Source organism: Pseudophryne corroboree, chromosome 3, assembly GCF_028390025.1.
Source record: "Pseudophryne corroboree isolate aPseCor3 chromosome 3, aPseCor3.hap2, whole genome shotgun sequence".
Lineage (NCBI taxonomy): Eukaryota > Metazoa > Chordata > Amphibia > Anura > Myobatrachidae > Pseudophryne > Pseudophryne corroboree.
In genome coordinates this window covers 351,863,068-351,890,733 of record NC_086446.1, presented here as the reverse complement: position 1 = coordinate 351,890,733, position 27,666 = coordinate 351,863,068, and the positions used below count along the sequence as shown (strand labels likewise).

General features: G+C 47.9%; 1 protein-coding gene across 3 annotated transcripts in view; it reads left to right on the top strand.

Moving 5' to 3' along the window:
• Positions 1-27,666, top strand: part of MED24 (mediator complex subunit 24) — a 232,693-nt gene that overhangs the window by 51,619 nt on the left and 153,408 nt on the right. For all 3 annotated transcript variants that reach the window (XM_063959759.1, XM_063959760.1, XM_063959758.1), the window contains exons 6-7: positions 2,705-2,928; positions 15,616-15,727. In XM_063959759.1, the coding sequence (XP_063815829.1) occupies positions 2,705-2,928; positions 15,616-15,727 (336 nt within the window). The remainder of the gene's footprint in view (positions 1-2,704; positions 2,929-15,615; positions 15,728-27,666) is intronic.

Here is a 27,666-nt window from a genome sequence, read left to right as displayed (position 1 = left end):
CCATTGGTTACACAGACCACCTCCATCTATTACAGAAATGAGAACCTCTCTGCTAAACAACATATTTTACGAGCGACAGGCTCTAGGACCGGATATAGAGTCAGGGGCCCCTAGATTCTATGGGAAATGGGAAACTGTTATACAAAGCTTTGATAATGCCACTCGGCTCAGAATCCAGAAAATTTTCGAACCCACCACTTGGTATTTGTATAGACAGATTGATTAATGTTATTAACTATGCTAAGTTTGAAATGTGTTGAGCCGGTAAATAATGTCTACTTATCGCAGTCCACAGGACATATATACAACCTGACAACCTTATGGTATAGTTTTCCCTTTAGAGAACGATGCTGTATGTTGTCCTGTCTTCATGTCTTGTCCACCCCCCCCCTTCCCTTCCATCTCCCACCCCCTCTTTTTCTTTCTTTCTCCTCTCATTTCTCTTCCCTCTACAATCTATACGAATTCGATTTTTCTACCTAACCAATCTTCTTTATAAAATAGAAAATTATTTGAAGAAGGGTTATTATCTCTTCACTTTCTGTTTTCTTTCTCCTTGTCTGTAGTGGTCTCTCAGCTGCTAAGGGTCTATATGGTCAGATACTGAGGCTTATTACAAGTCTTTACTTCCACTAGATACCTTCATGTCTCTTTAATACCAGATCTCACATTTCACTAAGCAAAATGGTAACCCTAGACAATAGGAGTGGAATATATCCTATAGATATCATTTATTACCAAATTCTTACATGTACTATATGTAATTATGCATGTATTTTCCACATACCGAGACTTTATTGTATGACCCTGACCTACCTCGTATTTCTGTTATTTGTACCTCTCCACTATGAATCCAGACATGGAATTTTGTACATCTATCTCTACCTTTCTTCAATAAACATTGTTTTGAAAAAAAAAAAAAAAAATGCCAGCTCTAAAATATACTACGGACGCCAGGCGCATCTTATTACCATATACGATAAAAGTGTGCTGTACGTCGCAAAACACTACATCCCTTAAGAGAAAACAATACACGCACACATTGTCTGAGTTCCAAAGCTCATTGATGTATATATTTGATATTAAAAGGATATGTATTCAATATATCACAATGTACAGTATATATAGTTACATGGTTAAAATTTATACAGTAAGCAGTCATTACAATGTAATTCAAAATACAGACACGGCCAGTAATACATCACCATCTCTCTCAATGCACTTTATAATCGCTCCAGCTCCTCCATTTTCAGCTGTGTCTCAACTCCAGCTAACAGAAGCAAAATATTATCAACACTCCATCTCGTTCAGGACCCAGGGGAAAACAGAAACTTCTGTGTGTCTGATCAGCAATACACTGAGAGTTGGGGGCGTGCACAGATCTCTTGTGTCTAGTCTAGGGGAGGGAACTTTCTCATTCATGATGAGTCATTGGTCAGTTCATATGCAAGCCTTGAAGACATCAAAAGGGCTGGCCTGAGTTTCCTGTCCATCACATGCTTGGAATGTCCATTGTTCTAATAAGAGTGACTTTAGCTTTCATACATTTAATCATATCTACTTGTTTCAATGAGCTACAACTTAATAACAGGCATCAAATTGATATACACATTCATCTGGTTGCTTTAATACCAAATTCGACTTGTCCATCTTGCTGTGTTCCAATAATACACATACATGACATTACTCCATTAAATACATTTAAAACATTATGATGTCTGGCGCTTGATATGTTCAAATTATGTGCTGTATGAAATATGTGTCAAATCTATCTCTGTGGCATGTCTGTGTAAATGCGTTTGTTACCATATATTGCTGTGCTCACAGCGCGTATTTGCAAGTATAGCGACTCATAATGTATGGAGTCTGTATGTTCTCTCTATGTAATATTTTTGACTTCGACAGTACCTTATTAAGTAGTAATCAGTGACACATGATACATATGTTTATAGTGTTCTGCCTGGCATATAGCTCAGAATGCATGTAGTTTGAGCAATCTCTCTAGCCGAGTATCCGCATTTATCAGAGTTTATTGTCCAATGTAGAGCCTGCCTTTATGGGCTTTGTAAACATATGGCTGCTGTAACTTTTTGCAGAGTTTTAGCAGCTTTGCCATGGAGTTTAAAGGGGGGTACACACAGAGCGATTTTTACTTCATTTCTAAACAATCTGACCAGATTGATTAAAAATGAAGCACACATCGCTCCGTGTGTAGGGTGGCGGCAACAGCGATGCACGGTCACCCGCGCTTCGCTACTGCCGGCCCTAGTTAGGTCGCTCACTTCACCGCTGCGTAAAGTGAACGCGCCCCCCTTCCCCCCCCCCCCCCCCCTGCTCAGCAACCATAGTGCTGAGTGCTGAGCGGGGGGAGATATGTGTGCTGAGCAGTCTGTGCTAGATCGCTCAGCACACATCTCCCCCGTGTGTACCCCACTTAACTTTACTCTCCGTTGATCTGTATGAGCAGGTTTTCCGAGGAGAATAGTTTGTTGCGTCAACAGAGAAAACTATTTGACAGTCGAGAGAGACAAGTCTTTGCTACAGACGGCCTTATGGGCTTCTCACATGACTGTAGGTGCAATCTCCTACATACAGTATGATTGCTTCTTTAATCTCTTGTAATGTGCATTGATTCTGGAGTCATGAGTCATCCTTTGCTCCATCTTTGACATTAAGGTCTTTACAAGTTTTTCTGTACTCACAGCTGTCATGGAAAAGCAGAAGAATGCATCAGCCTATGTCGGGCCCTAATGAGTGTTACAAACTGGCTCCTGCGATGCTCCACCTTCTATGCTGAGAAGCTAAGGGAGGTTTTAGATCCAGTGACTGGGGAATGTCAACTGTCAATGTGCCTGAAGAGGCTCGAGTCCATCCTTTCCAGTACCAAGAATCGTGCACTTGTCCATATTGCCAAGCTTGAGGAACCAAGTAGGCAATCTAATGTTTCTCTTTTCTTCCTCTGTTTTGAATACTACAAATATACTTAGATTTTTTTCTACTGAATTCAGCAATGTCTGTTACTAATTGGTCAAAGAGCACCCTGGGGTTTTTTAATATCTTCGATTTCACCATTAGTGGTTTAGTAAGTAACTAGCAGAATCACTAGCCAATATATGCTGCTTTTGCTTCTTGCACAGAATTATTATTATACTTTTATATGACACCCCAAAGTACATAAACAATTGAGTTAAACAAGAAAACCATGACTTACTTACAGTACAAAACAATGCAGGACAAGGACATGGTTTTGCTGCATCAGTAAGCATACCACTCAAGCAGCAGAGTGGGGGCAGCCAACTCATTAGAAATGTAGGGGCAGAAGCACAGAAGGGATAAGAATGTCACTTAATATGCAAAGTTGAATAAGATCTTACTGTATAGTGCTCAAGCAATGAGAAATTACAGCAGACTGTAATCATGTATACTAAATCTGCATGTCCGAATAGGCTTAATAACCTAATTTAGAATTTTTTCTTTTTACATTCAACATTGCATTGGCCTGTCATGTTTGTTGGTTTTGCTGTCTTGTATAGCAGATTTCACACTTGTGAGACGCTAGCTCTGGATCACTGAAACTTTGTTTCTGCAGCGGGGTACACTGGTATTCCACAGGGAATAACATCGGGGGTATAGAGTTGGATCTTGATCCGACGCACCAACAGGCTAAAGCTTTGACTGTTCCCAGGGTGCACTGCACCACCACCTCTATAGCCCCGCCTCCAGGCACTGGACCTCAGTTTGTAAGTTGGTGCCTGCAGTGCATGTCACTAACAGGTAGGGCTGCGCTAGGCAGCCCTGAAAAGAGCTTTTTAGAAGACTTCAAGGGCCGCAGCACTTTCTATGTCTTTATGACATTCTGTGCTGCGGCTCCATCACCTCCCTCAGCGGCGCTGCATACTCCCGCGGCCTGGTTTCCAGGTACTTGCAGCAGAGACACACCGTTTTTTCAGGCACACCACCGCTGTCATTCTCCAGGATCGCGGGGTTGCACTAAAAGGGGGGAGGTAAGGTAAATTGCGATCCGTTCGGGACCGCGCTGCTGGCGTGGACACTGTTTCACACAGGGTGAGGAGCACAGGTTGGATTTATTAAAATCCGTTTGCAAAAGGCTCCACAGTACCCGGTGGTGAAGTCCAGCAGAGGGGATAAGGTGCTGACCTGTAGCTCCTCCCCCTGCTCCGGGCACCATCTACTGCTGGTGTTCCCGCCCTGGAGTTGCATCTCTATCTCTCCCTCACTCCCTGAAGAGATTTTGGCGCCATTACATAGCCGGGCTGATCTCCAGGACTGCTGGACACTGTCTCCTCTATAAATCCGCCTGTATCATCAGCGCTGTGCATTTACAGACACTTAAGTATTCTACATGTCATTTTAGACCGTGTTAGTTAAGAACAAGTGTTCAGCTATCTGAATATTTAGTTCAAGTATTCTGTGATATACATCTAGTGTTTACTGTGCATTGTTATATCTGTATACATACCTAATATGTAATTACTAGTCCACTGCAGTTTTATTGTTATATGTGATAATTCCTGCATTGTACCTGTGACTGAGTGTGCCTATAGCTGCTGTGTGGATTCCACTCTTGTGTATCACGTTTGCTATCACTATATTCTGTACCTGGGGAACTAGGTGCTTCAAGGTCTCGTATAATATATAGTGCTACACAGGTTATAATGTTTGTATATCTCACTGTGTTTTCAGTCACCCCACACCACTTATATCCTCTGTGCTCTGTATTTACTGTCACAAAACACAGGGGATTATTTGCTAGTTTTTGTGTTTGTCTGGCTCTATTGTACTATTACGTCCTAAGGCTACATCCCATATGATGTCTGCTACACAGGGTGGTACATCCGCGGACGCTCCTGCATCATGCAGTGCTGTCGTCACGGATTTACCAGTGGGGTAAATGTTAGCTGCTGGTTTAGTCGCTGGGGGTCATATATATCCCAGTCCGTCTGTGGCACCTGTGATCAATCAAGACCCACCTTGGGCAGCTTTTTCAAATATGCTGACTACGCTTGTGACACGTCTCACGCCCCCTGTGGGGCCTCCTGTGCCATTACAGCCACATATTGTCCCTGTAGTTAATCCGCCATGGGCGGATACTTTGTTTACCCAGTTACAGCAATTAAATCAGACTTTGGTTAGACAAGAGTCCACCCCACGTCCCTCTGGGGCCAAGGGGTCATCTAAGCGGGCCATTTCTTCCTCACAATCCACAAATATTTTGGATAATTCTTTCGATGAGGATGGGGCATATACTGATCCGCCAGACACTGATACAGTTGCTTCTGATGAGGAATCTACAACCCAGGTTGATGTTCCTGACCTTGTGGAGTCTATCTAGCTGATTCTCCAAATTGGTGATGGCATTGAGTCTCCTTTTACATCTAAGAAACCTGATAAGTTTAAATGTCAGAAGGTTGCTAAAGTACTTTTACCACATTCTGACCATTTAATTGACATACGTCAGGAATCCTGGTTTCTCCAGGAAAGAAGTTTTCCCTGTCTAAAAAGATGCTAGCTTGTTATCCTATCCCTGCGGATTTGAGCAACATGTGGGAAATTCCACCGCCAGTGGACTCATGTCGCCCGTCTTGTGGTGTCATCTACTCTGCCTGTTACCACTGTCACCTCACTTAAGGAACAGACAGATAAGCGTGTGGAGGGATGCCTGAAGTCTATTTACACTCTCACCAGTGCTTACATAGAACCACTATGGCTGCCTCTTGGGCGGCAAAAGGAATTGAAGCATGGGTTCAGGCAATTGAGGATGAGCTACCTCAGGATTTTTCTGACACTGCCAGACAATATCTATCGTATATTACCACAGCCTCTCTATATTCAGGAGACGGCCTCTGATGTAGGGGTCATGGCGGCCAAGGCTTCTACTACGTCTATCCTGGCTCGCCGGATTCTGTGGTTGAGGTCCTGGAAAGTGGACCTGGACTCTAAAAAGACCTTGGAGGTACTCCCTTTCAAGGGAGACATCCTATTTTGGGAAGATCTGAATAAGATTGTGACTGACTTGACGATGGCCAAGACTGCTTTTCTCCCAAGTACTAATCCTTCTGCTCAGAAGGTTAAGAGTACCACTTTTTCGTTCCTTTTGACCTCCAAGTAAAGCAAAAGGTCAGGCGTACCCGAGACAGGCTCGTACTTCCAAAACAACTAAGCCCAAATCTAAACAATCCTGGGCCGCCTGTCAGCCTGCTTCCAAACAAGACGAGCCTGCTGCACAATTGGACGGGCCTCGCCCTGGGGGGACCCCAGGGTGGGAGGCCGACTTCTGCAGTTCGCCCAGGCCTGGTTAAAGACCACTTCAGACGCCTGGGTACGGAAAGGTGTCTCTCACGGGTACCCAATCTCTTTCAAGAGACGTCCCCCTCGCCAGTTCTATTCAACGGTTATACCCTCGGATCTGTTACAAGCGCAAGCTCTACACCTGGTTGTACAATCCCTCATGGAAACAGGAGTGGTAGAGCCGGTACCTCTGTCCCAGAGAGGCAAGGGATACTATTGACCCTGTTTCTAGTTCTGAAACCGAATTGGTCTTTCCGGCCTATCCTCAACCTCAAATCATTGAACAAGTTTGTAAGAGTGTCCAAATTCTGTATGGAAACTCTGCGCTCTATTGTGCTGGCCATGGAACCCGAGGACTATATGGTATCCCTGGACATACAGGATGCTTACCTGCACATACCTATTGACATTTCGCATCAGCAGTATCTGCGGTTTGCTATTGACGACCTTCATTTTCAATTCCAGGCTCTGCCATTTAGACTGGCCACGGCACCTCATATTTTCACCAAGGTCATGGCCGTAATGACGGCTTTCCTCCATCAGGGAATCGGGATCCTGCCGTATCTGGACGACTTGCTGATTCTGGCGAACTCCCAAGATGTCCTTCTCAGTCAACTGGAGATGTCGGTCAAATTCCTACAAGCCCACGGGTGGCTCATCAATTAGAAGAAGTCCTCGCTGGTCCTTGCTCGGAGCATGGTGCACGTGTGGGCGCTGCTGGACACACACAGCCAAAGACTTTCTGTCTCAGGAGAAGGTCCTGAAACTTCAGGAAAAGATCAGATGCTTCCTCTCTCACCAGAGAGTGTCGATACACTCGGCGATGCAAGTACTAGGCTTCATGGTGTTGGCTTTCAACATAGTAGAGTACGCTCAATTTCATTCCTGCCCTCCGCAGAGGTTAATTCTTTCCAAATGGGACGGTCTTCCTTATCGGATCAGGTCTCAAATGATCTCCCTGACTCCGGAGGTTCGTCTGTCACTGAGCTGGTGGCTACAGGACCAATAGTTGAGCAGGGGCCATCCCTTCTGGATCTCCAACTGGGTCCTCCTGACAACGGACGCCAGTCTGCGAGGTTGGGGCGCGGTGTCGCAGCAACACTATCTCCAGGGTCGGTGGACCAGGGAGAAATCTCTCCTCTCGATAAACATTCTAGAATTGCGGGCAGTGTTCAATGCATTGACACTGGCCCTACCTCTGGTAGAGAACAGGCCTGTTCAAGTACAGTCAGACAACGCCACCACGGTGGCATACATAATTCATCAAGGCGGCACTTGAAGCCGCATGGCAATGATGGAAGTGTCAAAAATCCTCCAATGGGCGGAACGCCATCTGCTAGCCAAATCGGCGGTGTTCATTTCAGGAGTCCTCAACTGGGAAGCGGACTTCCTCAGTCGTCAGGACGTTCACGCCGGAGAGTGCAGCCTTCATCCCGAAGTCTTTCAACTCCTAGTGGACAAGTGGGGACCACCAGATGTAGACCTGATGGCATCTCGACACAATCACAAGGTTCTGGTCTTCGGAGCAAGGACAAGGCATCCTCGAGCAGCGTTCTTGGACGCACTGGCAATTCCATGGAACTTTCGGCTGCCATACGTGTTCCCTCCAATGTCACTCCTGCCCAGGGTAATATGGAAGTTCAAGCAAGAAAGAGGAATAGTACTAGTCGCTCCAGCGTGGCCCAGACGGCATTGGTTATCGGATCTACGGGGTCTCTCGATGGAGCGTCCTCTTCTACTTCCTCAACGCCCAGACGTCCTCGTTCAGGGCCTTTGTGGCCAGACTGGCTTTGACGGCGTGGCTCTTGAAGCATCACTCCTGAGAGCAAAAGGATTCTCTGAGGCGGTCAGTCAAACTGTGTTGAAAGCCCGTAAACCAGCTTCGGCTCGGATTTATTACAGGGTCTGGAATTCTTACTTCACCTGGCGTGCTGCTAAGAATTATGATGCATATACTTTCAAAGCTTCCAGACTGTTGGCTTTTCTACAACAAGGCCTAGACTTGGGCCTTTGTCTGGCCTCCCTCAAGGTTCATATATCTGCCTTGTCGGAAAAATTGCATCTCTTCCTGACGTTCACACTTTCACTCAGGGTGTCCTACAGATTCAGCCTCCCTATGTGGCTCCTTGGGATCTGTCTGTAGTATTGAATGCCCTGCAAGAGTTTCCATTTGAACCTCTTGAGTCTGTGGACCTTAAATTCCTTTTGCTTAAGGTCGTATTTCTCTTACGTCCTAGAGGATGCTGGGGACTCCAAAAGGACCATGGGGTATAGACGGGATCGGCAGGAGCTTGGGCACACTAAAAAGACTTTGACTGGGTGTGAAATGGCTCCTCCCTCTATGCCCCTCCCCCAGACCTCCGTTAGACTTTGTGCCCATGAGTGACTGGACACACACTAGGGGAGCTCTACTGAGTTTCTCTGGAAAGACTTTTGTTAGGTTTTTTATTTTCAGGGAGACCTGCTGGCTACAGGCTCCCTGCATCGTGGGACTGAGGGGATAGAAGTCAGACCTACTTCTTCTTAGTTAAAGGCTCTGCTTCTTAGGCTACTGGACACCATTAGCTCCAGAGGGTTCGATCACTTGGTTCGCCTAGCTGCTTGTTCCCAGAGCCGCGACGTCACCCCCCTCACAGAAGCCAGAAGAAAGAAGCCGGGTGAGTATTAGAAGAACCGAAGACTTCAGTAACGGAATAGCACTGCGCTCCATGCTCCCACACACACTTCACCAACGGCACTCACAGGGTGCAGGGCGCTGGGGGGGAGCGCCCTGGGCAGCAGTTACTGGGGTCAGAGGACTGGCAGAAAGGATTATACGGTGCCCGGGCACCGTATAGAATACCCCCGCCAGTATAATAAATTTTAAATTGAGCGGGCTACAGCGCGCCGGGAAGGGGCGGGGCTTAGACGCACATTGCTCACCAGCGCCATTTTCTCTCTCTACAGTGCTGCAGAGACGCTGGCCCGGACCTCCAAGCTCCCTCAAGTAACAAGGGGGCAAAAACGGGGAGTGGGGGGGGGCACATAAAATTTGGTGCTTTTATCATATTATAGACAGCGCTGGTCACATATATTATATCTTTTAGTATATGGGCACTGGGGTGTGAGCTGGCATACTCCGTCTGTGTTTCTCTCTACAGGCTTCCCTGTGGGTCTGTCCCCTTGTTTTTGGCCAGTGTGGGTGTGTCGGTACTCCGTGTCGACATGTCTGAGGCTGAGTGTTCCTCCCCGGAGGAAGTTACTGGGGGAGCAGAGAGGGATTTGGGTATAACTCTGTCGACTGCTGATTGGGTGACTATGCTGAGTACACTGAATGCAAATGTGGCTTTATTGTCTAAAAGACTGGATAAATCTGATTCGCAGACACAAACATGGAGAAAATCCATGGAGGAGGCTTTGTCTCAGGTACAAAAGTCCTCCCCCCGTCTCTACCAAGTCCACCTCATGACGCTGGGGCTCCCCTGCGGGAGTCCGTACCGGTGGGGGGGCCATCTCCGATTCTTCAGTCAGGTCTGGTTTCAATCGGCCCTGGATCCTTGGGTCTTAGACATAGTGTCCCAAGGGTACAAACTAGAGTTTCAGGAGATGCCCCCCCGCTGTTTTTTCGTGTCGGCCTTGCCAGTTTCTCTTCCCGAAAGAGAAGTGGTAAAGGCTGCTATACAAAAGTTGTGTCAACAGAGGGACATTGTGCCGGTTCCCCCGTCCCAACGGGGGGAAGGGTTCTATTCGAGCCTCTTTGTCGTGCCAAAGCCGGACGGCTCGGTCAGACCGATTCTGAACCTAAAATCCCTCAATCCATACTTGAAAATTTTCAAGTTCAAGATGGAGTCTCTTCGAGCTGTGATCTCCAGCCTCGAAGGGGGGAATTTTATGGCGTCAGTAGACATAAAGGATGCTTACTTGCACGTCCCGATATACCCTCCTCATCAAGCCTTCTTGAGGTTTTCGGTACATGATTGTCATTACCAATTTCAGGCGTTGCCGTTTGGGCTTTCCACGGCCCCAAGGGTTTTCACCAAGGTAATGGCAGAAATTATGGTTCTCCTTCGCAAGCAAGGGGTCACAATTATCCCGTACTTGGACGATCTCCTGATAAAGGCGAGGTCCAAGGAACAGTTGTTAAGAAATGTGGATCTCTCCCTTTCGGTTCTGCGACATCACGGTTGGATTCTAAATTTGCCAAAGTCTCAGTTGATCCCGGCCACTCTGCTGCCCTTCCTGGGTATGATCCTAGACACGGAGCTACAGAGAGTGTTTCTTCCGGAGGACAAAGCTCTGGAAATCCAGAACATGGTCAGGGAGCTCCTGAGGCCGACAAGTGTGTCGATTCATCAATGCACTCGGGTACTAGGGAAGATGGTTGCAGCTTACGAAGCCATTCCGTTTGGCAGGTTTCATGCCCGGGTGTTTCAGTGGGATCTGTTTCAGTGGGAAACGGGTCTCACCTGAACATGCACCGGAAAATAAGTCTATCTTCCAGGGCCAGGATTTCTCTCCTGTGGTGGCTGCAAGGTTCTCACCTTCTAGGGAGGCGCCGATTCGGGATCCAGGACTGGGTCCTACTGACAACAGATGCAAGTCTCCGAGGCTGGGGCGCAGTCACGCAAGGAAGAAATTTCCAGGGAAAGTGGTCAAGCCAGGAATCCACATAAATGTTCTCGAGTTAAGAGCCATTTACAACAGTCTGCTGCAAGCGAAGAACCTTCTTCAGGTTCTCCCTATCCTGATCCAGTCGGACAACATAACAGCGGTGGCGTACGTAAACCGCCAAGGCGGTACAAGGAGCAGGGCGGCAATGGCGGAGGCCACAAGAATCCTTCGCTGGGCGGAACAGCACGTGAGCACTCTGTCAGCAGTCTTCCTCCCGGGCGTGGACAACTGGGAAGCAGACTTCCTCAGCAGACACGGTCTCCATCCGGGAGAGTGGGCTCTTCATCAAGAAGTATTTGCAGAAGTGACAAGGCGTTGGGGAATTCCTCTGATAGACATGATGGCGTCTCGCCTCAACAAGAAGCTTCCGAGGTATTGTTCCAGGTCAAGGGACCCCCAAGCCAGTGCAGTGGACGCCCTGGTAACTCCGTGCGTGTTTCAGTCGGTGTATGTGTTCCCTCCACTTCCTCTCATTCCAAAGGTGCTGAGGATCGTACGACGAACAAGGGTTCAGGCAATACTCGTTGTTCCAGATTGGCCACGGAGGGCCTGGTATCCGGATCTTCAAGAATTGCTTGTAGAAGATCCTTGGCCGCTTCGTCTAAGAGAGGACCTGTTACTGCAGGGGCCCTGCGTGTTTCCGGACTTACCGCGGCTGCGTTTGACAGCGTGGAAGTTGAGCGCCAAATCTTAGCTCGGAAAGGTATTCCCAGGGGAGGTCGTCCCCGCTCTCCTTAAAGCCAGGAAAGAGGTTACGGCGAAGCATTATCACTGTATTTGGAGAAAGTATGTGTCGTGTTGTGAAACCAAAGCAGCTCCTGCGGAGGAATTTCACTTGGGTCGTTTCCTCCATTTTTTGCTGGCAGGCGTGGATGCAGGCCTGAAATTGGGTTCCATCAAAGTGCAGATTTCGGCTTTATTTTCTTTCAAAAAGAATTGGCCGTCCTTCCTGAGGTTCAGACTTTCGTGAAGGGAGTGCTTCATATCCATCCTCAATTTGTGGCGCCGTGGGACCTTGAAGTGGTGTTGCAGTCACTGGTTTGAACCTTTGCGTAAGGTTGAGTTAAAGTTTCTCACTTGGAAGGTGGTCATGCTTTTGGCTCTGGTGTCTGCCAGACGAGTGTCCGATAGGCAGCTTTGTCTCACTAGAGCCCATATTTGATCTTTCATTCGGATAGAGCGGAATTGAGGACTCGTCAACAATTTCTGCCAAAGGTCGTTTCTTCGTTTCACATAAACCAATCTATTGTGGTACCTGTGGCTACGGAGGCTGTGGCGGTCCCAAAATCTCTTGACGTTGTAAGAGCTTTGAAAATTTATGTCGCCAGAAGGGCTCTTACTAGAAAGACAGAGGCTCTGTTTGTCCTGTATGCTTCCAACAAGATTGGAAACCCTGCTTCTAAGCAAACTTGCACGCTGGATTTGTAATACGATTCAGCAGGCTCATTCTTCGGCTGGGCTACCGTTGCCGAAGTCCGTAAAGGCCCATTTTGCCAGGAAGGTGGGTTCGTCTTGGGTGGCTGCCCGAGGGGTCTCGGCACTTCAACTTTGCCGAGCAGCTACGTGGTCGGGTTCAAACACTTTTGCTAAGTTCTACAAGTTTGATACCCTGGCTGATGAGGACCTTATGTTTGCACAATCCGTGCTGCAGAGTCGTCCGCACTCTCCCGCCCGGTCTGGAGCTTTGGTATAGACCCCATGGTCCTTTTGGAATCACCAGCATCCTCTAGAATGTAAGAGAAAATAGGATTTTAATACCTACCGGTATATCCTTTTCTCCTAGTCCGTAGAGGATGCTGGGTGCCCATCCCAGTGCGGACTGTTACTTGCAGTTGTATTGATACTGGTTATTTTTGGTTACACGTGGGTTGTGTATCAGTTATATTCAGCTTGTTGCTGTTGTTAGTTCATACTGTTATCTGGTTTCCTGCTACTCCGGTTGTACGGTATGTTTGTGGTGTGGGCTGGTATGTTTCTCGCCCTTAGTTTAACAAAAATCCATTCCTCGAAATGTCCGTCTCTCCTGGGCACAGTTCCTATAACAGAGGTCTGGGGGAGGGGCATAGAGGGAGGAGCCAGTTCACACCCAGTCAAAGTCTTTTTAGTGTGCCCAAGCTCCTGCGGATCCCGTCTATACCCCATGGTCCTTTTGGAGTCCCCAGCATCCTCTACGGACTAGGAGAAAAGGATTTACCGGTAGGTATTAAAATCCTATTTTCTGTTGTTTATGTCGTACTTAGGCACTTTGTCCTGTCGTCCACCCTTTCTGATTTTTCACTGTGACCAGGCTGTTGTTCGAACTCGCCCTGCTTATTTGCCTAAGGTGGTATCATCTTTTCACCTTAACCAGGAGATTGTGGTTCTGACCTGCACCTCTTCTGGTCTATCTTCCAAAGAAAATTCTTTGGATGTGGTACGGGCTCTCTGTGTTTATGTGGAGAGGACTGCCTCTATCAGGAGGTCAGATTCCCTTTTTGTACTTTTTGGTTTTCACAAACGTGGCTGTCCTGCGAATAAGCAAACCTTGGCCTGATGGATTAGAATGGTGATTGCACAAACCTTTGCGCAGGCTGGGCTCCCAGCTCCTGCTCCTATTAAGGCCCACTCTACTTGGTTGGTTGGACCTTCGTGGGCGGCCCGTTGTGGCGCGTCCGCTGAACAATTGTTCAAGGCGGCTACGTGGTCCTCTGAACACATTCATCAGGTTCTATGCCTTTGATACTTCCGCCTCCCAGGATGCTTCTTTTGGACGCCGGGTTCAGTGTGTCCCCTCCCACGAGGAACTGCTTTAGGACATCCCCGAAGTTATTCCCTGTGGAATCTCAGTGTACCCTGCTTCAGAAAAGTAGATTTATGGTAGACTTACCATTGTTATATATCTTTCTGCGAGGTACACTGTATTCCACAGGGCGCCCACCCTAATGCACTTGGCTTCTTTGGGTTTGTATGACATTAGCCGCTGGTCCCTTCTCCTGTCGTGAGAATGTGGTTCTATGTGGCTAACATCTACCGTCTTTCTTACCTGCTACTGCATTGGACTGGTTAACGAAACTGAGCTCCAGTGCCTGGAGGCGTGGCTATAGAAGAGGCGATGCAATGCATACTGGTAACAGTCAAAGCTTTAGCCTGTTGGTGCTTCGGATCAAGATGCAACTCTACACCCCCGATGTTATTCCCTGTGGAATCCAGTGTACCTCGCAGAAGGAGATTTAACAATGGTAATTCTACCTTAAAGGTCCTTTTATGCAGATGTGAAGTTACAGTATAGAAATCTAGAATTTGTCGGTAGATCAGAACAACTTGGCCCATCTAATCTTCCCTAAACACATTTACATGCACAGTAGTTGTAATTTTGTGTTGGGAGCCAATTAACCTACCAGTATATTTTTGTAGTGTGGGAGGAAACTAGAAATACCCAGAAGAATCCCACGAAAGTACAGGGAGAATATGCAAACTTCACATAGTTAGGGCCGTGGTGGGAATTGATCCCATAACCTCAGTGCTGTGAGGCAGTAATGCTAACCATTACACCGTCCGTGCTGCCCCACTTTGGTGAGATCTTGCAAAGTATGTTACTGTCTGATGAGGGAGCTAGGAGTGTGCCTCCTTAGAGAAAAATACTTTTGGCAACCTTTATATGCTTGGTATATGAAACAATATACAGGGCAATTAAAATGGACGTATACCTTCTTAGAGCACTCAGGTTCTTGAGAGGATGTGCTATTTATTTAACAATATTAGTTACAAATTTTGTCACCAGTTGTTGATGTGGTGATGCAAATCACGGGGTGCAACAAGTGTGTCGTCCTTTTGTGGTCAACAACAGTTTTAATATAAAAAAAAATCCTGTTCTTTAAAACAGAACATATCACATTAGTTGAAATAGCCAAAACATGCGGTGAGATGTATTGCCGCCCGGCGGCCGTGCGGAATGCTGGCCGAACTTGTGTGTTTTTGTAAAGGGGCAATCACTTACAAGGCATGTTTTTGCCTTGTAAGTGATTGCCCCTTTAAAAAAAACACCTGAGTTCTGCCGGCATCCCACGCGGCCACCGGACTCAGGCGGCATTCTATTCCGCCGCTGATGTCTAAAGCAGTCTTTCAGATCTGAATAGTTATAAAATTCTTCCCAATACACCTGCATCATAAAAAAAACAACAACACACAACCAAAAGTTGCACTTAGGCGAGATCCGGTGATCATGGTGGCTAGCATGTCTGAAAGTAGCGGCTGATGACCCATTCTTTGGTAAATCCATAGTGATCTTCAAGTAATTTGTGTAGCCACATTGCCACCTGGTGACACAATTTGTAACTAATAATTATTTTGCCATAAATGTCTAGCGCATACTCTGAAGTACCGTAGAACTCACTCCAGAGTACCATATGTAGGGATGTTTTTATTTTAAAAGCCCTGTATTTCTACATACTGTTATATTTTTTAGATCTTTCAAAGCTTCTCTTTATAATTGTGAGATCCACTGCATATGATAGCTTCTACCTCCTAGTAGTCTTTTTGTGTTTCATTTTTAATCATTGCTGTACCTAATTTCTGTATCTGATCAGCAGTGTCATCTAGAGTGTAGCATTTGTTTTGTGATATTCTGTAGCTGGCAGTTATGTCAGACCTGGTTATCATGTCTTGTCTGTTTTGTAGCCTCCTGGGCAGCCGTCGAACAGTCATTGCTACGACTTGCTGAATGCATAAATCTCCTTCCCAGTGTTCAGCTGAGGAACCTTGCAGAAGATTGTGTCTCACTAATCAGGAGGTATGGTCTGTCTGACTGACTTATTTTACTTTACATGTAGTTTTATAGAAGAGGGAACTGCATGAATTTATTGTGTCTGGGAACCCAAAAGCTTTGTGCATTTTTATACTTAATGCCCTGAGTCTTAACAATGTTTATATGATAGGATCAAAGTTGATTCACTTGTCCTGTATAGTGAAGAGTGTTAAAGTGTCATTAAACCTAGAATTTATACAATCTGTCATTCCAAAATATTCCTGCAAAATCTCCATATACTCTTATACTCAATGTGTTACATTGCAACCTTTTCATTACTCTGTTATCAGCCAGTTTGGGCTCAGATTAACTAACTGCAATACCTTTTATTGGTCTTACAAACAGTCTGGTGTGCCTAGAAAACAAAACAATCAGCCATAAGTGGTCCACGCTGGCCGCTACTGTACATGGCACCATGTAGTTAAGCAAAAGTATACTTGGTCACATATCTGTTTTAACTGCAGGTAGCATGCTCGCATTTTCCTTTCTCTAACGTCCTAGTGGATGCTGGGGACTCCGTAAGGACCATGGGGAATAGACGGGCTCTGCAGGAGACAGGGCACTTTAAGAAAGAATTTGGATACTGGTGTGCTCTGGCTCCTCCCTCTATGTCCCTCCTCCAGACCTCAGTTTGAATCTGTGCCCGGACGAGCTGGGTGCTACTTAGTGAGCTCTCCTGAGCTTGCTATAAAAAAGTATTTTGTTAGGTTTTTTTATTTTCAGAGAGATCTGCTGGCAACAGACTCTATGCAGCGTGGGACTGAGGGGAGAGAAGCAGCCCTACTCACTGAAGATAGGTCCTGCTTCTTAGGCTACTGGACACCATTAGCTCCAGAGGGATCGTACACAGGATCTCACCCTTTGTCGTCCGATCCCGGAGCCGCGCCGCCGTCCCCCTCGCAGAGCCGGAAGACAGAAGCCGGTGACAGAAGCAAGAAGACTTCAAAAGCGGCGGCAGAAGACTCCAGTCTTCAAACTGAGGTAGCGCACAGCACTGCAGCTGTGCGCCATTGCTCCCACATTAAACCCACACACTCCGGTCACTGTAGGGTGCAGGGGGGGCGCCCTGGGCAGCAATTAGGAACCTCTTGGCAAAAAGTAGCATATATACAGTTGGGCACTGTATATATGCATGAGCCCCCGCCATTATTTTACACACAAACGCGGGACAGAAGCCCGCCGCTGAGGGGGCGGGGCTTCTTCCTCAGCACTCACCAGCACCATTTTCTCTCCACAGCTCCGCTGAGAGGAAGCTCCCCAGGCTCTCCCCTGCAGAAACACGGTAGAAGAGGGTAAAAAGAGAAGGGGGGCACATAAATTAGGCGCAAAAAGCTTTATATACAGCAGCTACTGGGTTAACACTAAGTTACTGTGTGATTCCTGGGACATATAGCGCTGGGGTGTGTGCTTGCATACTCTCTCTCTGTCTCTCCAAAGGGCCTTGTGGGGGAACTGTCTTCAAAAAGAGCATCCCCTGTATGTGTGTGGTGTGTCGGTACGCTTGTGTCGACATGTTTGACGAGGAAGGCTATGTGGAAGCAGAGCGGGAGCAAATGAATGTGGGGTCGCCGCCGACGGCGACGACACCTGATTGGATGGATATGTGGAAGGTTTTAAATGATAATGTTAATTCCTTGAATAAAAGGTTGGATAAAGTTGAAACCTTAGGACAGTCAGGGTCTCAGCCCATGCCTAATCCTATGTCGCAGAGGCCGTCAGGGTCTCCGAAGCGCCCACTATCCCAAATTGTTGACACAGACACCGACACGGAGTCTGACTCCAGTGTCGGCTATGATGATGCAAAGTTACAGCCTAAATTGGCTAAAGCTATACGTTATATGATTATAGCAATGAAGGAGGTGTTGCACATCACAGAGGAAACCCCAGTCCCTGACAAAAGAGGGTTCATATGTATGGGGAAAAAAGGCAGGAGGTGACCTTTCCCCCTTCACATGAGCTAAATGAGTTTTCTCTGACGTCCTAAGTGGATGCTGGGACTCCGTAAGGACCATGGGGAATAGCGGCTCCGCAGGAGACAGGGCACAAAAGTAAAGCTTTAGGATCAGGTGGTGTGCACTGGCTCCTCCCCCTATGACCCTCCTCCAAGCCTCAGTTAGATTTTTGTGCCCGAACGAGAAGGGTGCAGGCTAGGTGGCTCTCCTGAGCTGCTTAGAAGTAAAGTTTAAATAGGTTTTTTATTTTCAGTGAGACGTGCTGGCAACAGGCTCACTGCATCGAGGGACTAAGGGGAGAAGAAGCGAACTCACCTGCGTGCAGAGTGGATTGGGCTTCTTGGCTACTGGACATTAGCTCCAGAGGGACGATCACAGGTACAGCCTGGATGGGTCCCGGAGCCGCGCCGCCGGCCCCCTTACAGATGCTGAAGAGTGAAGAGGTCCAGAAATCGGCGGCAGAAGACGTTCCTGTCTTCATTAAGGTAGCGCACAGCACTGCAGCTGTGCGCCATTGCTCCCAGCACACTTCACACTGCGGTCACTGAGGGTGCAGGGCGCTGGGGGGGGGGGCGCCCTGGGCAGCAATGAAAATACCTCCTATGGCAAAAAATACATCACATATAGCCCCTGGGCTATATGGATGTATTTAACCCCTGCCAGTTTTCCAGATAAAAGCGGGAGAAGAGCCCGCCGTGAAGGGGGCGGGGCCTTTCTCCTCAGCACACGGCGCCATTTTCCCACACAGCTCCGCTGGTAGGAAGGCTCCCAGACTCTCCCCTGCACTGCACTACAGAAACAGGGTACAACAGAGAGGGGGGGCACTTATTTGGCTAAAAATATATATAAGCAGCTATAAGGGATAGACACTTATTATAAGGTTGTCCCTATACAGTTTATAGCGCTTGGTGTGTGCTGGCAAACTCTCCCTCTGTCTCCCCAAAGGGCTAGTGGGGTCCTGTCCTCTATCAGAGCATTCCCTGTGTGTGTGCTGTGTGTCGGTACGTTTGTGTCGACATGTATGAGGAGGAAAATGATGTGGAGACGGAGCAGATTGTCTGTAATAGTGATGTCACCCCCTAGGGGGTCGACACCTGAGTGGATGTACTGTTGAAAATTACATGACAGTGTCAGCTCTGTATAAAAGACAGTGGTTGACATGAGACAGCCGGCTACTCAGCTTGTGCCTGTCCAGACGTCTCATAGGCCGTCAGGGGCTCTAAAGCGCCTGTTACCTCAGATGGCAGATACAGACGCTGACACGGATACTGACTCCTGTGTCGACGGTGAAGAGACAACCGTGATTTCCAATAGGGCCACACGTTACATGATTGAAAATGTTTACACATTTCTGATAATATGAGTACCACCAAAAAGGGGTATTATGTTTGGTGAGGAAAAACTACCTGTAGTTTTCCTGAATCTGAGAAATAAAATGAGGTGTGTGATGATGCGTGGGTTTCCCCCCGATAACAATTGATAATTTCTAAAAAGTTATTGGCAGTATACCTTTTCCCGCCAGAGGTTAGGGTGCGTTGGGAAACACCCCCTAGGGGGGATAAGGCGCTCACACGCTTGTAAGAACAAGGGCTCTACCCTCTCCTGAGATGGCCGCCCTTAAGGATCCTGCTGATAGAAAGCAGGAGGGTATCCTAAAATGTATTTACACACATACTGGTGTTATACTGCGACCAGCAATCGCCTCAGCATGGATGTGCAGTGCTGGGTTGGCGTGGTCGGATTCCCTGACTGGAAATATTGATATCCTAGATAAGGACAGTATATTATTGCCTATAGAGCATTTAAAAGATGCATTTCTATATATGCGTGATGCACAGCGGAATATTTGCCGACTGGCATCAAGTATAAGTGCGTTGTCCAATTCTACCAGTAAAGTGGTCAGGTGAGGCGGATTCCAAACGGCATTTGGAAGTATTGCCTTAAAAAAGGGGACATTTGGGGTCGGTCTTTCAGACCTGGTGGCCACGGCAACAGCTGGGATATCCACGTTTGTACCCCAGGTCGCCTCTCAAAATAAGACGCAGTATTATCAGGCGCAGTCCTTTGTTGGCAAGCGGACAAAAGGTTCCTCTTTTCTGCTCGTGACAGAGGGAGAGGAAAAAGGCTACAGTGATTAGCCAGTTCCCAGGAACAGAAACCCTTTCCCGCCTCTGCCAAGCCCTCAGTATGACGCTAGGGCTTTACAAGCTCAGGCACGGTGGGGGCCCGTTCTCAATGAATTTCAGGGCGCAGTGAGCTCACTCGCAAGTAGACCCCTGGATCCTTCAGGTAATATTTCAGGGGTACAAATTGGAATTCGAGACGTCTCCCCCTCGCCGTTTCCAAAAGTCGGTTTTACCGACGTCTACCTCTGACAGGGAGGCAGTTTTGGAAGCCATTCACAAGCTGTATTCCCAGCAGGTGATAATCAAGGTACCCCTCCTGCAAAAGGGAACGGGGTATTATTCCACACTATTGTGGTACCGAAGCCAGACGGCTCGGTGAGACCGATTCTAAATCTAAAATCTTTGAACACTTACATACAGAGGTTCACATTCAAGATTGAGTCACTCAGAGCAGTGATTGCGAACCTGGAAGAAGGGGACTACATGATGTCTCGGGACATCAAGGATGCTTACCTTCAAGTCAAAAAATTTACCCTTCTCACCAAGGGTACCTCAGGTTATGGTACAGAACTGTCACTATCAGTTCAGACGCTGCCGTAGGGATGGTCCACGGCACCCCGGGTCTTTACTAAAGTAATGACCGAAATGATGATATTCCTTCGAAGGAAGGGAATTTTAGTTATTCTTTACTTGGACGATTCCCTGATAAGGGTAAGATCCAGGGAACAGTTGGAGGTCAGTGTAGCACTATCTCAGGTAGTGTTGCGGCAGCACGATTGGATTCTCAATATTCCAAAATCGCAGCTGGTTCCGACGACTTGTCTTCTGTTCCTAGGGATGATCCTGGACACAGTCCAGAAAGAAGGTGTTTCTCCCGGAGGAGAAAGCCAGGGAGTTATCCGAGCTAGTCAGGAACCTCCTAAAACCGAGCCAAGTCTCAGTGCATCAATGCACAAGGGTTCTGTGTAAAAATGGTGGCTTCCTACGAAGCAATCCCATTCGGCAGATTCCACGCAAGAACTTTCCAGTGGGACCTACTGGAAAAATGGTCCGGGTCGCATCTTCAGATGCATCAGCGGATAACCCTGTCACCAAGGACAGGGGTATCCCTCCTGTGGTGGTTGCAGAGTGCTCATCTTCTAGAGGGCCGCAGATTCGGCATTCAGGACTGGGTCCTGGTGACCACGGATGCTAGCCTGCGAGGCTGGGGAGCAGTCACACAGGGAAGGAATATCCAGGGCTTATGGTCAAGCCTGGAGACATCACTTCACATAAATATCCTGAAGCTAAGGGCCATTTACAATGCTCTAAGCTTAGCAAGACTTCTGCTTCAAGGTCAGCCGGTGTTGATCCAGTCGGACAACATTACGGCAGTCACCCACGTAAACAGACAGGGTGCCACAAGAAGCAGGAGGGCAATGGCAGAAGCTGCAAGGATTCTTCGCTGGGCGGAAAACCATGTGATAGCACTGTCAGCAGTATTCATTCCGGGAGTGGACAACTGGGAAGCAGATTTCCTCAGCACGACCTCCACCCGGGAGAGTGGGAACTTCACCCAGAAGTCTTCCACATGATTATAAACCGTTGGGAAAAACTCGACAGGTATTGCGCCAGGTCAAGGGACCCTCAGGCAATAGCTGTAAAGGCTCTGGTAACACCGTGGGTGTACCAATCAGTGTATGGGTTCCCTCCTCTGCCTCCCATACCCAAGGTACTGAGATTGATAAGATGGAGAGGAGTAAGCACTATATTCGTGGCTCCGGATTGGCCAAGAAGGACTTGGTAACCGGAACTTCAAGAGATGCTCACGGAGGATCCGTAGCCTCTACCTCTAAGAAGGGACCTGCTCCAGCAAGGACCCTGTCTGTTCCAAGACTTACCGCGGCTGCGTTTGACGGCATGGCGGTTGAACGCCGGATCCTGAAGGAAAAAGGCATTCCGGATGAAGTCATCCCTATCCTGATCAGAGCCAGGAAGGATGTAACCGCAAAACATTATCACTGCATTTGGCGAAAATATGTTGCGTGGTGCGAGGCCAGTAAGGCCCGACGGAGGAAATTCAACGATTCCTACATTTCCTGCAAACAGGAGTGTCTAGGGGCCTGAAATTGGGGTCCATTAAGGTTCAAATTTCGGCTCTGTCAATTTTCTTCCAAAAAGAACTAGCTTCAGTCCCTGAAGTTCAGACGTTTGTAAAAGGGGTACTGCATATACAGTCTCCTTTGGTGCCTTCAGTGGCACCTTGGGATCTCAATGTAGTTTTTGGGTCCCAAAAGTCACATTGGTTTGACCCACTTAAATCTATGGAGTTAAAATATCTCACATGAAAGTGGTCATGCTGTTGGCTCTGGCCTGGGCCAGGCGCGTGTCAGAATTGGCGGCTTTCCTGTAAAAGCCCTTATCTGATTTTCCATTCGGACAGGGCGGAATTGAGGACTCGTCCTCAGTTTCTCCCTAAGGTGGTTTCAGCGTCCACCTGAACCAACCTATTGTGGTGCCTGCGGCTACTAGGGACTTGGAGGACTCCAAGTTGCTAGACGTTGTCAAGGCCGGAAAATATATGTTTCCAGGACGGCTGGAGTCAGAAAATCTGACTCGCTGTTTATCCTGTATGCACCCAACAAGCTGGGTGCTCCTGCTTCTAAGCAGACGATTGCTCGTTGGATTTGTAGTACAATTCAGCTTGCACATTCTGTGGCAGGCCTGCCACAGCCAAAATTTGTTAAAGCCCATTCCACAAGGAAAGTGGGCTCATCTTGGGCGGCTGCCCGAGGGGTCTCGGCTTTACAACTTTGCCGAGCAGCTACTTGGTCAGGGGCAAACACGTTTGCTAAATTCTACAAATTTGATACCCTGGCTGAGGAGGACCTGGAGTTCTCTCATTCGGTGCTGCAGAGTCATCCGCACTCTCCCGCCCGTTTGGGAGCTTTGGTATAATCCCCGTGGTTCTTACGGAGTCCCAGCATCCACTTAGGACGTCAGAGAAAATAAGAATTTACTTACCGATAATTCTATTTCTCGTAGTCCGTAGTGGATGCTGGGCGCCCATCCCAAGTGCGGATTGTCTGCAATACTTGTATATAGTTATTGTTACAATAACATCGGGTTGTTTATGGTTGTGAGCCATCTTTCAGAGGCTCCTACGTTTTATCATACTGTTAACTGGGTTCAGATCACAAGTTGTATGGTGTGATTGGTGTGGCTGGTATGAGTCTTACCCGGGATTCAAAATCCTTCCTTATTATGTACGCTCGTCCGGGCACAGTATCCTAACTGAGGCTTGGAGGAGGGTCATAGGGGGAGGAGCCAGTGCACACCACCTGATCCTAAAGCTTTACTTTTGTGCCCTGTCTCCTGCGGAGCCGCTATTCCCCATGGTCCTTACGGAGTCCCAGCATCCACTACGAACTACGAGAAATAGAATTATCGGTGAGTAAATTCTTATTATGTGAAAAGGCTTGGGAATCTCCAGATAAAAAACTGCAGATTTCCAAATGGATGCTTATGGCGTATCCTTTCCCGCCATACGGACAGGTTACGCTGGGAATCCTCCCCTAGGGTGGATAAAGCTCTAACACGCTTATCCAAGAGGGTAGCCCTGCCGTCACAGGATACGGCCACCCTAAAAGATGCTGCGGATAGAAAGCAAGAGGGTACCCTGAAGTCCATTTATACACATTCAGGTACCTTACTAAGGCCGGCAATTGCGTCGGCCTGGGTGTGTAGTGCTGTAGCAGCATGGACGGATACGTTATCTGAGGAACTGGATACCTTAGACAAGGATACTATATTAATGACCCTAGGGCATATAAAAGACGCTGTCCTATATATGAGAGATGCTCAAAGAGACATTAGCCTACTGGGCTCTAGAATAAATGCAATGTCGATTTCTGCCAGAAGGGTCCTGTGGACTCTGCAATGGACAGGCGATGCCGACTCAAAAAGGCACATGGAGGTTTTACCTTACAAGGGTGAGGAATTGTTTGGGGAGGGCCTCTCGGACCTGGTCTCCACAGCTACTGCTGGAAAGTCAAATTTTTTGCCATATGTTCCCTCACAACCTAAGAAAGCGCCGTATTACCAAATGCAGTCCTTTCGTTCACAAAAAGGCAAGAAAGTCCGAGGTGCGTCCTTTCTTGCCAGAGGCAAGGGTAGAGGAAAGACGCTGCACAACACAGCTAGTTCCCAGGAACAGAAGTCCTCCCCGGCTTCTACTAAATCCACCGCATGACGCTGGGGCTCCACAGGCGGAGCTAGGCCCGGTGGGGGCGCGTCTCCGAAATTTCAGCCACAAGTGGGTTCACTCCCAGGTGGATCCCTGGGTAATAGAGATTGTGTCTCAGGGATACAAGCTGGAATTCGAAGAGATGCCCCCTCACCGATACCTCAAATCGGCCCTGCCAGCTTCCCCCTTAGAGAGGGATATAGTGTTAGCTGCAATTCACAAATTGTATCTTCAGCAGGTGGTGGTCAAGGTTCCCCTCCTTCAACAAGGAAAGGGTTATTATTCGACCATGTTTGTGGTTCCGAAACCGGACGGTTCGGTCAGACCCATATTGAATTTAAAATCCCTGAACATATACCTGAAAAGGTTCAAGTTCAAGATGGAATCGCTCAGAGCGGTCATCGCAAGCCTGGAAGGGGGGGATTTTATGGTGTCTCTGGACATAAAGGATGCATACCTTCATGTCCCCATTTATCCACCTCATCAGCCGTACCTCAGATTTGTGGTACAGGATAGTCATTACCAATTCCAGACGTTGCCGTTTGGTCTCTCCACGGCACCGAGAATTTTTACCAAGGTAATGGCGGAAATGATGGTGCTCCTGTGAAAGCAAGGGGTCACAATTATCCCATACTTGGACGATCTCCTCATAAAGGCGAGGTCCAGAGAGCAGTTGCTGATCAGCGTAGCACGCTCTCGGGAAGTGTTACAACAGCACGGCTGGATTCTAAATATTCCAAAGTCGCAGTTGATTCCTGGGCATGATTCTGGACACAGACCAGAAGAGGGTTTAACTCCCGATGGAGAAGGCTCAGGAGCTCATGACACTGGTCAGAGACCTATTTAAACCAAAACAGGTGTCGGTGCATCACTGCACGTGAGTCCTGGGAAAGATGGTGGCATCATACGAGGCCATTCCCTTTGGCAGGTTCCATGCGAGGACCTTTCAATGGGATCTGTTGGACAAGTGGTCCGGATCACATCTACAGATGCATCGGCTGATCACCCTATCCCCCAGGGCCAGGGTGTCTCTCCTGTGGTGGCTGTAGAGTGCTCACCTTCTCGAGGGCCGCAGATTCGGCATTCAGGACTGGGTCCTGGTGACCACGGATGCAAGCCTCCGAGGGTGGGGGGCAGTCACACAGGGAAGAAATTTCCAAGGTCTGTGGTCAAGTCAGGAGACTTGCCTTCACATCAATATCCTGGAACTAAGGGCCATATACAACGCCCTAAGTCAAGCGGAGACCCTGCTTCGCGACCACTCGGTGCTGACTCAGTCAGACAACATCACTGCAGTGGCTCATGTAAACCGCCAAGGCGGCACGAGGAGCAGGGTGGCGATGGCGGAAGCCACCAGAATTCTTCGCTGGGCAGAGAATCTCGTAAGAGCACTGTCAGCAGTGTTCATTCCGGGAGTGGACAACTGGGAAGCAGACTTCCTCAGCAGGCACGACCTCCACCCGGGAGAGTGGGGACTTCATCAAGAAGTCTTCACGCAGATTGCAAGTCGGTGGGAACTGCCACAGGTGGACATGATGGCATCCCGCCTCAACAAAAAGCTACAGAGGTATTGCGCCAGGTCAAGAGACCCTCAGGCGATAGCTGTAGACGCACTAGTGACACCGTGGGTGTTCCAGTCGGTTTATGTATTTCCTCCTCTTCCTCTCATACCCAAGGTGCTGAGAATCATAAGAAAAAGAGGAGTGAGAACAATACTCATTGTTCCGGATTGGCCAAGAAGGACTTGGTATCCAGATCTGCAAGAAATGCTCACAGAGGACCCATGGCCTCTGCCTCTAAGACAGGACTTGTTGCAACAGGGGCCCTGTCTGTTCCAAGACTTACCGCGGCTGCGTTTGACGGCATGGCGGTTGAACGCCGGATCCTAGCAGAAAAAGGCATTCCGGATGAGGTTATTCCTACGCTGATAAAGGCTAGGAAGGACGTGACGGCTAAACATTATCAGCGTATATGGCGAAAATATGTTGCTTGGTGTGAGGCCAGGAATGCCCCTACGGAGGAATTCCAGCTGGGCCGTTTCCATCACTTCCTACAGTCGGGAGTGACTTTGGGCCTGAAATTGGGTTCCATTAAGGTCCAGATTTCGGCCCTATCCATTTTCTTTCAAAAAGAACTGGCTTCTCTTCCTGAAGTTCAGACTTTTGTAAAGGGAGTGCTGCATATTCAGCCCCCTTTTATGCCTCCAGTGGCACCTTGGGATCTTAACGTGGTGCTGAGTTTCCTGAAGTCACACTGGTTTGAGCCACTCAAAACCGCGGAGTTAAAATTTCTCACGTGGAAGGTGGTCATGCTATTAGCCTTGGCTTCAGCTAGGCGTGTGTCAGAATTAGCGGCTTTGTCACATAAAAAGCCCCTATCTGGTTTTCCATATGGACAGGGCAGAATTGCGGACCTGTCCACAATTTCTGCCAAAAGTGGTGTCATCTTTTCATATGAACCAACCTATTGTGGTGCCTGCGGCTACTAGGGACTTGGAAGATTCCAAGTTACTGGACGTAGTCAGGGCCTTAAAAATTTATATTTCCAGGACGGCTGGTGTCGGGAAAACTGACTCGCTTTTTATCCTGTATGCATCCAACAAGCTGGGTGCTCCTGCTTCAAAGCAAACTATTGCTCGCTGGATCTGTAACACGATTCAGCAGGCTCATTCTGCGGCTGGATTGCCGCTTCCAAAATCCGTAAAAGCCCACTCCACAAGGAAGGTGGGCTCTTCTTGGGCGGCTGCCCGAGGGGTCTCTGCATTACAGCTTTGCCGAGCAGCTACTTGGTCAGGTTCGAACACTTTTGCAAAGTTTTACAAGTTTTATACCCTGGCTGAGGAGGCCCTTATGTTTGCTCATTCGGTGCTGCAGAGTCATCCGCACTCTCCCACCCGTTTGGGAGCTTTGGTATAATCCCCATGGTCCTTACGGAGTCCCCAGCATCCACTAGGACGTTAGAGAAAATAAGATTTTACTTACCGGTAAATCTATTTCTCGTAGTCCGTAGTGGATGCTGGGCGCCCGTCCCAAGTGCGGACTTCTTCTGCAATACTTGTATATAGTTATTGCTTAAATAAGGGTTATGTTGTGGTTGCATCAGGGTTGATCTGATGCTCCGTTGTTGTTCATACTGTTAACTGGGTAAGTTTATCACAAGTTATATGGTGTGATTGGTGTGACTGGTATGAGTCTTGCCCTGGATTCCAAAATCCTTTCCTTGTACTGTCAGCTCTTCCGGGCACAGTTTCTCTAACTGAGGTCTGGAGGAGGGACATAGAGGGAGGAGCCAGAGCACACCAGTACCCAAATTCTTTCTTAAAGTGCCCAGTCTCCTGCGGAGCCCGTCTATTCCCCATGGTCCTTACGGAGTCCCCAGCATCCACTACAGACTACGAGAAATAGGTTTACCGGTAAGTAAAATCTTATTTTTTAAATACATTATTATATTACATTTTCATTAGAGGAATAATTTTTAGTTTTAAGAATAGGGTTAGTGTAGCTTTTAAGGTTGCAATTTTTTTTAGGGTGGTTTGCATGTTGAAGGGACCATAGAATCCTGAAAGCTTGCACATACATATAAAATCCGCACAGCGTCTATTCACTGGGATGGGGGTATGGC